Consider the following 11028-nt stretch of genomic DNA (forward strand, 5'->3'; position numbering starts at 1 on the left):
AAGACTCTGTCTCAAAAAAAAAAAAAAAAGAAGATGCCACTTACAGATATCATGCATATATAATCTGTAAAAACCCAAAAGTTAACACTGCAAAAACTTAACATTACCGAAACTTAAATAACACCTTTAACATCACTCATCTTCAGAGCAATCATTAAGTATTTGCATAATATTCAGGCTAGTATGTTTTCCATCCTTTATTTATTATTCTCCTTATCCAGGACATTGAGAATTTTCTTTTTTTTTTTTTTTTTTTTGAGACGGAGTCTTGCTCTGTCGCCCAGGCTGGAGCGCAGTGGTATAATCTTGGCTCACTGCAAGCTCCGCCTCCCGGGTTCGCGCCATTCTCCTGCCTCAGCCTCCGGAGTAGCTGGGACTACAGGCGCCCGCCACCTCGCCCAGCTAATTTTTTGTATTTTTTAGTAGAGACGGGGTTTCACCGTGTTAGCTAGGATGGTCTCGATCTCCCGACCTCGTGATCCGCCCGTCTCGGCCTCCCAAAGTGCTGGGAGTACAGGCTTGAGCCACCGCGCCCGGCCGAGAATTTTCTTTATAAATATTGCTGTAATAAATAATATTGTGCATTTTCTATTTTTACAGTGTCTGTCAGACACGAAAGTAGAATGACTGGGCCAAAGAGTCAAAACATTTTTGTGATTTTTTTTTAAAAGTTAAATTTTATTTTTTCTAGAGACAGGGTCTCACTCTGTTGTCCAGGCTGGAGTGCAGTGGTGCCATCACAGCTCACTGCAGCCTCGAACTCCTGGGCTCAGATGACTCTCTTGCTTCAACCTCTTGAGTAACTAGGAGTACAGTTGCACGCTGCTATGCCCAGCTAATATTTTAGTTTTTTGTAGAGCTAGAACTCTCACTCTGTTGCCCAGGCTGGTCTCTCACTCTTGGCCTCAATTGATCTTCCCACCTTGGCATCCCAAAGTGCTGGGATTACAGGCATGAACAACAGACCCTAGCCCTTTTTGTCATTCTTTATACATACTACCAAAATAGCTCCACCAATATCATTTATGCCAGCAAAGTACAAGTCTGCCACTAGGCATCCTTAGAAGACAAGGTATTATTTCAAGTATTTTTATTTTTCTAATTTAATATTTTGGTGGTACTATTTATAATTGTTAGTAATTATTTTTCTTTTTAAGAATCTTTATTTTCTTTGTTTAATAAAATATGTTATCCTTTGATAATAGGAAGGCTTGAACTCTTCCTTTAGGTCTGTTTAGTAATTATACTTTGTGATTTGGCAATTGTATATTTTGTCAATTTATATATCAGTGTCTTAGGCAGGTGTGGTGGCTCATGCCTGTAATCCCAGCACTTTGGGAGACTGAGGCAGGTGGATCACTGAGGTCAGGAGTTCAAGACCAGCCTGGCCAACATGGCGAAACCCCATCTCTGCTAAAAATACAAAATAAAAATACTAAAAATACAAAAAATACACCAGGCTTGGTGGTGGGTGCCTGTAATCCCAGCTACTCAGGAGGCTGAGGCAGGAGAATCACTTAAACACAGGAGAGGGAGGTTGCAATGAGCCGACATTGCGCCACTGCACTCCAGCCTGGGTGACAGAGTGAGACTCCATCTTTAAAAAAAATAAAAAACTCAGTGTCTCAGAGTTCTTTATTGGAATAAGAAATGTGAGGAACCGTTACGGGAACTGAAGCTGCCGATTAAGCCTGATCAAGATGACAACCTCCCAAAAGCACCGAGACTTCGTGGCAGAGCCCATGGGGGAGAAGCCAGTGGGGAGCCTGGCTGGGATTGGTGAAGTTCTGGGCAAGAAGCTGGAGGAGAGGGGCTTTGACAAGGCCTATGTTGTCCTTGGCCAGTTTCTGGTGCTAAAGAAGGATGAAGACCTCTTCCGGGAATGGCTGAAGGACACGTGTGGCGCCAACGCCAAGCAGTCCCGGGACTGCTTCGGATGCCTTCGAGAGTGGTGCGACGCGTTCTTGTGATCCTCTCTGGGAAGCTCTCAATCCCCAGCCCTCATCCGGAGTTTGCAGCCGAGTAGGGACTCCTCCCCTGCCCTCTACGAAGGAAAAGATGATTGCTGTTGTCGTACTCGCCTCCGACGTACTCCAGGGTCTTCTGGGAGTTTTCTCCCCTCACCATTTCAACTTTTTTGGATTCTCGCTCTTGCATGCCTCCCCCGCCCTTTTTCCCTTGCCAGTTCCCTGGTGACAGTTACCAGCTTTCCTGAATGGAGTCGTGGCCCCGTCCCTCACCCCTGACCCTCACTTTCAGTCCGTTTGATACCATTTGGCTCATTTTTGGGCAGAACAGTCACTGTCCTTGTAAAGTTTTTTAGATCAATAAAGTCAGTGGCTTTCAAAAAAAAAAAAAAAAAAAGAAATGTTTAATTTAAAAAAGCTCATTTTTCTTATGTGTTTTAAATAAGAAAGTTTTTGACTTTTTTCTCCTGTTTTTGATCATCGTCTTATTGTGATGAGATTGACTTTCATTTTGATTAAATTTTGAATGTTGAGCTATACAAACCCTACTCTGGTTAGCGCTGTTGGAAGTAAAATATAAATAATCTGTGGATACGTTTATGCTAGTATTTGTTTCCTGAATATAGTGAGAAATGAAATTCTCAGACAGTACTGGCATGCAGATACATGAAGGGGGCAAGATTTTGAAGAAATTCAAATATTTTTAAAGCAGAAATATTTCAAGGATGACTCCAGGGATGGCTGTCAGGAAAGTGATTAACAGGTACAGTCGTCAGCCAGAATATTCAAGGTTCAGGTAGTTGATAATGGCATCATGTTTACTATTACCAAGGAAGCAACACAGAAATAGTTTTGGCCTTGGATGTAAGGGTGACCCAGGAAGAGAAAATATGACATAAAAGTCTAAACTCAAACTCTCTGGGTACCTGTAATTCATCTTCTTAACCCTACATACCCAAGATCCCCAGGAAGTATAGTTCGTACATTTACAATGGTTTACTGAGCTTCTGGTACTAAAAGGAGCACAACAATTATAAAATCAGTGGTCTAGATTTGTTCATTTACTTAAAAAAACCATCAAACAAGCTCGACATTAGCGAGTAAGAAAAAAATCTAAACATAAAATGGAAATGCAGTGACATGAATCTTGAGGACAGTACTTTCTATTCCCGCTAGTCCCAGTTTGACAAAGATAACATTTGTTTGTAAGCAGAATTCAACCAACTTCATAACCAGCCTGCACAAGGCTCTTCCTCTTCCATGTGGGCTTGTTATATATTCAGCGCCAATTGGGCAATTGGGACGTACAGTCCACTTTATGCCAACGAGAACCTCCGGGTTGAGAATGACATACATACAGGGAAATTACTAATATACAGCTTGCCTGCTTAATTAGTCCAGCTTGACTCAACATATCACAAGGGACTGTTGTCTACACTTCTAATTTGTTTTACCCTGAGGCTGATCAACTTGATTACATTAAATCAGGTCTTTTCTTGCTGGGCCAGAGACCCAGCCCTCTGCTCCAAGTCAAAATGTCCTTTCTTCATTCACATGAATCTGTCTGCAAAATGCTGCCTTGGATTTCACCTTAGCACCTCTTGAATACGCCACTCTTCTTATATTCCTATTCCTGAGTTAAACTTACTTTTCCTTTATTTCCAGCCTTGAGTTATGGCACCCACCTCCCCCTCCTCTTTGTCTTTCCCAGCTTAGTCCTTGCTGACCTTTGCTTGTCACTTTTGTTTGTCTTTATTCTGAGCAAGGCTTTGTGCCCGTCTTTTCTCCATGACAAACTAATTATGTACTAACCATTTAGAACATGCTCAGTAAATGATAGCTGTCCGTTTATCTCCCGGTCGTTGTTTGTAAGTAATTCGTTGGCCCCACTTGTCTGCTCCTTGTTAATGAAACCCTCCCTGGCCCATTCTTGAGTTACTATCAGATAGGAGACAGAGCCCAGGAGTAGTGTCAGGTTCTAGCTGGGTGATCTTAGCCAAATATTTAACTTTCTTGGTTTTTCTTTCCCCACTTGTCGAAGAGGAATAAATGATGGGTAGATTGTTTGCAAAGAATTCCTCTACAGTTCCTATCATTCCTGGAGGTATACTCCTTGGCAGTGGAGTCTCGCTCTGTCGCCCAGGCTGTTGTGCAGTGGCGCGATATTGGCTCACTGCAAGCTCCGCCTCCCAGGTTCACACCATTCTCCTGCCTCAGCCTCCCAAGTAGCTGAGACTACAGGCACCCGCCACCTTGCCTGGTTAATTTTTGTATTTTTAGTAGAGACGGGGTTTCACCGTATTAGCCAGGATGGTCTCGATCTCCTGACCTCGTGATCCACCTGCCTGGGCCTCCCAAAGTGCTGGGATTACAGGCGTGAGCCACCGTGCCCGGCTGAGGCGAGGTCTCTTTAACCTCTTTCTTAGTGGTTGTCAGGAAAGTGGATGAACAGGTACAGTCAACAGCCAGAAAATTCAAGGTTCGGGTAGTCAGTGATGGCATTGTGTTTACTATTACCAAAGAAGCAAAACAGAAAGAGTTCTGGCCTTTGAAGTGAGACTGACCCAGGACAACTGCTGTTAAGAGGCACCTCCCTTCACCTCCTCCTGGAATCTGGGCCAGACTTGCACTTGCTAAAACCAATAGAATATGGTGGAAGTGAAACTGAGATTTCTGAATCCAGGCCTCAATGTATCTTACAGTTTCTGCTCTCTTCCTCTTGAGACCTTGAGACTTCTGTATAAGGAAGCTTGGGTTGGTCTCCTTGAGGATGAGACCATGCACAGAAAAAGGCCCAGCAGGGAGCCATTGCCAACTACCCAACATGTGGGTGAAGGCCTCTTAGACCATCCAGACCCAGCCAAGCTATCATAGTGGTGCCCAGTGTGGGATCCCAGGCAACACACCTAGCTGAGTCCAGCCCAAATGGCTAGCCCATAGAATGCTACGCTAATAAACAGAAGTAGTTTTAAGCCTTTAAATTTTGGGGTGAGACCGGGAGCGGTGGCTCACACCTGAAATACCAGCACTACTTTGGGAGGCCAAGACAGGCGGATCACTTGAGGCCGGGAGTTTGAGACCAACCTAGCTAACATGGAGAAACCCTGTCTCCACTAAAAATACAAAAATTAGCCGGGCGTGGTGGTGCACTCTTGTAATCCCAGCTCCTCGGGAGGCTGAGGCAGGAGAATTGCTTGAACCTGAGAGGTGAGTTTGCAGTGAGCCAAGATTGTGCAACTGCACTCCAGCCTGGGGAACAGAGTGAGAGTTCATCTCAAAAAAATAAATAAATAAAAATAAAAATAAATTTTGGGGTGGTTCGTTATGTATAAATTGAAAAAAACATGGATACAGATGAGGTTATCTTGAAGATATCTCCCAGTCTAAAACCTATGATCAGAAAAACCTCACCATTCCTACACCACTTCCAAATCATTGAGAAATCTTATAAAGCCGAAAGAGGTCTCCAGATATAATCTGGCAAAATACCCTGTCTTTGGGTGAAATAATACCAATAAAAATAATAACCGATGATATGAATTGAGCTCTTGCCACTTGCTGGATTTTGCAGTCCTTATTGCCAGTCCTCACCCTAACACCACTCTAGCATCGTCCTCATTTACAGAGAGGACATGGCACTTCTGCTGGAGCTGCCGAACTGAGACGTGAACCCACACGCCTCTGAGTCTAAAATCTATGTTCTCCTAACCGTATATCTCATTGTCTGTGAGCATTATTAATCCCACTAATAAACAATGCAATTGATATAAACTTACAGTGACTTTTGCCAATTAAACAGGCAGTAACGAGAATTCAGATATGATTGAAGAGAGAGCAGTTATGCAAGTTTTGAAAACAAACAATTCCCTAAGCCAGGAATAGCTTCCATTTTCTTGTCAGAAAAATCTCAAATGTTTCTCAAAATAGTTCCCTTTATCAGCTCCTCTTGCCAAGGGCATCCATTCCTCTTTTTGATGTTCTCACTTCTGTTTTTATCTCCTCTCTGACATCTCTGACATTTCTCTTTCACTTTTCTTACTCCCTTGCTTCTGTACACACATCGCTTTTTTTCTTTTACATCTTCGCTGACCTGACCGTCTTGTTACACCTTGTTCTCCTTCCAGGCAGCTAAGCACCCCAATCTCTATCAACCCTCCACTCCAGCCTTCAAGGACGCCTTACCAAATAGTCCCTTGATCTCCTACAAGTTCAGCCATCAGCCAACCCCAGAATAAAGTTTCCAATTACACCGAATCCTGTGAAAGTGAATTTGTCCCTTTATTTGCAGATCAAAGCAGCTTTAAAGTTTTCCTCCCACGCAGGAATCCAAACATAATTTTGTCATACTGCCCAGCAACCACGACACACGGAAAAGCACAAATGGAGAGGATGGGGCAGGAACTGTATCCCGAGTCAGACTTATCCCACGTCGGGCCAGTGTCATAATGGAGGATGGATCAGGATGTCCAAGCAAGAGCCTTTTCAAAACCCTGAAGCCCCAAGAGACTCACCACCTGGGGAGAGTGTGGCTTTCTGTTCTCCTACTTCAGAAAGGTGATACTTCCAGGTAACAGGTTTCTTACCGCTCACCCTCCAGCGAAAGTTTTAGAACATCTGTTGTGCAGTCCCTGTCAGAAAGAGGCAGAGTGAAGGAAGAGAAAGCCTTGTGGCTCAGTGGCTGCACCAGCAGCTTCATCATCCGGGGCCTGGTCTCTCTCCCTGTTGATCTTCTGAAAAGATTGTTATATTTGAGAGCCTTTGTCCCTGACATCTGAGCCTGTTCTTTGGTTCAGCCCATGGCCAAGACTCAGGGAGGGGCAAGAATTAGAAAAAGCAAGCAAGTATATTGAAAGTTAAATCATACACGGAAGTCTGAAGGAAGGGAAGCTCAGGTAAAGAAAAGTGGTAAACTTTATAAAGCAAGCAAGCAACAACAGTAACAGCAGCAGCCTTTAGGACTCAAAGAGAGGCAACAAAATAATGGCACCAGCTTTTAAGCCAAGCTGGATAATAAATTCCACTTCAGCTCCATGAATGGCTGTGATAGAGACTGCCTACTCTAGGATAAAAAGCAATATTTTCTGTATTTAAAAAATTGACCATTGTATGGTAGCTCATGTCTGTAATTCCAGCACCTTTGGGGAGCCAAGGCGGGAGGATTGCTTGAGCCCAGGAGTTTGAGACCAGCAACGTACTGAGACTCTGTCTCTACAAAAAACCTCAAACAAACAAACAAAACTAGCTGGGCATGCTAGTGCGTGCCTGTAATCCCAGCTATTCAAGAGGCTGAGGTGGGAGAATCTGAGCTCAGGAGGTCAAGGCTGCAGTGACCTGAGATCGTGCCACTGCACTCCAGCCTGGGTGAAAGAAAAGAAGAAAAAAGGCCGAGTGCAGTGGCTCATGCCTGTAATCCCAGCACTTTGGGAGGCCGAGGTGGGCAGATCACTTGAGGACAGGGGTTTGAAACCAGCCTGGCCAACATGGTGAAACCCTGTCTCTATAAGAAATACAAAAAAATTAGCCAGTGTAATGGCGGGTGCCTGTAATCCCAGTTACCTGGGGAGGCTGAGGCAGGAGAATTGCTTGAACTGGGGAGGCAGAGGTTGCTGTGAGCCGAGACTGTGCCACCACACTCCAGCTTGGGCGACAGAGTGAGACTCTATCTTAAAAAAAATAATAAAAAATACAATAAATTGACCATTGCAATCTTTCTGGATGTTTCTTTTTACAAAACATCCAGAAACTCACAACAGAAAGAAAAGATAAGTTATCTAAGTAAAAATAAGGATGTGTAATTCCCTTCTGGTTCAGAGCGCAGTGATTGGTCTCTCACCAATAGTCGCCCTTGACCAACAGTCACCCTCAAGAAGGCGCTGTAGAAAGAACTAGCTGTCCATCCTGAGGTCAGACTTGGGGTTTAAGTGTCAGTCCCTCTTGGAGCTCATCAGAGCTCTTCTGTCTTCCTAGGTTTACGTGATCCCTTTTTGAATTTATACCTTTTACCTGAGCCAGCTCAGAAATCACTCACTGTCACTTCTGTATTTACCAAATCACATTTAATTACTTGTCCTGTGCCTATTTGGTTGTGTCACTAGGCCATCAGCTCCTTGAGGACAGGTGCTGTGTCTCATTTGTTTTCGTATCCCCAGGGCCTAGCATGGTCCCTGACTCATGGTCGATCATTTTATATTTGCTCCATCTAGGGGATAATAAATGAGTTCTACCAACTGATTTTGCCATCATTGTGAAGCAGTTCAGTTGATATTTGACATAAGTGCAAGATGTGATCCTATACATAAATTAAACTCATGTATGTAAAAAGCAATTTTTCCATAGGAATAATACTGGAAAGCTAATCATAGCTAACAGTTACACAGTGCTTGCCCTGGGCCAGGCATGTTACACATATTAACTAATTTAAACTTCACAAGAACCCTTGTGAAGGTAGATAATATCCCTATTTTACCAGTGAAGAAATTAAAATACTGAGACTAAATTGAAATCAGACTTCCTGGGATGAATGTGGCTCCTGAACTTTTTTTTTTTTTTTTTTTGAGAGAGGGTCTCACTCTGTTGCACAGGCTGGAGTGTAATGGCATGATCTCAGCTCACTGCAACCTCTGCCTCCTGGGTTCAAGTGATTCTCCTGCCTCAGCCTCCTGAGTAGCTGGGATTACAGGCATGCACCACCACACCTGGTTAATTTTTGTAGAGATGGTGTTTTGCCGTGTTGGCCAGGCTGGTCTTGAGCTCCTGGCCTCAAGTGGTCCTCCCACCTCAGCCTCCCAAAGTGCTGGGATTACAGATGTGAGCCACCATGCCCAGCCACCCTGATCTTTATTAACTGGGTGTGATTTTAACCTCTCTGTGCCTCAGTTTGCACATTTGTAAAGTGGGGATAAGAGTAATATCTCCTGGAGCTTGTGTGAGGATTACTGGAGTTAATGTATGTAAGGCCCGTACAGCTGTGCCTGGAACAAATGAAACACTGTCATTGTGACCTGTGAAATATGCAGGATGGGTGGTAAAGGTGGTGGAGGGATAATGGGGTTGGAGGGCGGGAATTACATATCGCCACTCCCAACACAAAAGAGGTCTATGGTAGTAAAGAGAATCATGGCTGGGCACAGTGGCTCAGGCCTGTAATCCCAGCACTTAGGGAGGCCAAGGTGAGTGGATCACTTGACGTCTGGAGTTTGAGACCAGCTTGGCCAACATGGTGAAACCCCGTATCTACTAAAGATACAAAAAAATTAGCCAGGTGTGGTAGCATGCTCCTGTAGTCCCAGGTACTTGGCTGGCTGAGGCAGGAGAATCACTTGAAGCCAAGAGGCAGAGGTTGCAGTGAGCCAAGATCATGCCACTGCACTCCAGCCTTGGGTGACAGAGTGAGATCCTGTCTCCCCCCACAAAAAAGAGAGGGAATCATCCTCAGGTTTCCTTATCCTGTAAAGAAACTCAAAGACATCAGCTATTTGGCAAAGGCCCAAGAGATCTACTCCCAGTTTTCTATGTTGTACTTAAATCAACGCATGATCATGAGAAAACAAACTGCAGTGCAGATGTTCACAAACACAGCTTAGATGGCAAGTTCAAGACAAGAGCAGTGCACTGGGCAAGGCTCACTGCCTGTTGTCACCAGGCAGACTCTCACACTGCACTGAATGCATTGTCTGATGCCACGGTTTGGGCCACATCACTGCAAGAATATTGCATGTACTTTATTAAAATGTCTAAAAACACATACTATTCCACATCTGAATAAGGCATATTATTTGAGCATACATCAACAGCTTATACTTTTATTTATCTGAAACCTGGATTCTAGTCTAATTTCAGAAAATAACCATCTATTGAATCAACTAAAGTTTATTGAGCATTTACTATATATCATACACTGTTCGAGCAGCTTGGAATACATTAGTGTACAAAAGAGACAAAGATTCTCACCTTTCTGGAGCCTGCAGTCTAGCAAGTATCTCCATAGCCACCTCCCTGGCCCAAGCCACCACCATCTTTCACCTGGATGTCTGCAGGAGCCCTGATATGGTTTGGTTGTGTCCCCACCCAAAATCTCATCTTGAATTGTATTCTGAATTCTAATCCCCATGTATTGGGGGAAGGACCTCGTGGGAGGTGATTAGTTCATGGGGGCAGGTCCCCTATGCTATTCTCATGATAGTGAATGAGTTCTCAGGAGACCTTATGGTTTTATAAGGGGTTTACTCCACTTCACTCGGCACTTCTCTCTCCTGCCGCCATGTGAAAAAGGATATGTTTGCTTTCCCTTCCCGCTATATTTGTAAGTTTCCTGAGGCCTCCCCAGCCATGCGTAACTGTGAGTCAATCAACTCTCTTTCCTTTATAAATTACCCAGTCTCAGGTATGCCTTCATAGCAGCGTGAGAACGGACTAATACAAGCCCCTATCTGTCTCCCTGCACTCTGGCTCCCCTTCCATCCAGGCTCCATGCAGGAGCAAGAGCAATGGCCAAAGAACAGAATTTCAACAAAATGAGTTTTAAAGATCTAATTGGCATTTATTAGTGATTCATGAATTGAGTAGCATCTTGCCTGGCAGAACAATGGGTTTTTACAAGATAGCTTGAGCAGGAACAATACAACAGCATAATACAAAAAAGTGGACTGATTAACATCAGGCTACTTCAGGTTACTTTCCTTGTAAGGGTTAAAGCAGGGAAGCCTTCCTTATCATATGGGCGTTGGCTGGGCCCTTTGCAATTAGTTGTGAATCTGCTGGTTTTTTTTTTTGGAAAATCTGGACTATTTGGGGATTTGCCTGGTTTTGTTTTTAAGTTTCAGTTTGATCATGTGGCACTTAAGAGTGTTTCCATTTTGGTTTGATCTCCTGGGACCTTGTACAGGAGAAGGTCAGTACAAATCAGTGGCATCCCATCAATTTTATTTTTGTTTTGTTTTGTTTTTGTTTGTTTTGAGATGGAGTCTTGCTCTGTCACCTAGATTGGAGTGCAGTGGCACAATCTTGGCTCACTGCAACCTCTGCCTCCCAGGTTCAAGCGATTCTCCTGCCTCAGCCTCCC

At 44.0% G+C, this 11028-nt stretch overlaps 2 protein-coding genes across 2 annotated transcripts in view; one reads left to right on the plus strand and one right to left on the minus strand.

The window, feature by feature from the left end:
- The window catches only part of EXPH5 (exophilin 5), a 103032-nt gene that overhangs the window by 40927 nt on the left and 51077 nt on the right, over positions 1-11028 (minus strand). The gene's annotated exons all lie outside the window — the stretch shown is intronic.
- LOC105500983 (barrier-to-autointegration factor) lies at positions 1658-2364 on the plus strand. The gene has a single exon (XM_011926678.1). It carries the CDS (start codon positions 1701-1703, stop codon positions 1968-1970), a length of 270 nt encoding a protein of 89 aa, XP_011782068.1. The 5' UTR covers positions 1658-1700; the 3' UTR covers positions 1971-2364.

This window comes from Colobus angolensis, unplaced genomic scaffold (assembly GCF_000951035.1).
Source record: "Colobus angolensis palliatus isolate OR3802 unplaced genomic scaffold, Cang.pa_1.0 Scaffold7, whole genome shotgun sequence".
Classification (NCBI taxonomy): Eukaryota; Metazoa; Chordata; class Mammalia; order Primates; family Cercopithecidae; genus Colobus; species Colobus angolensis.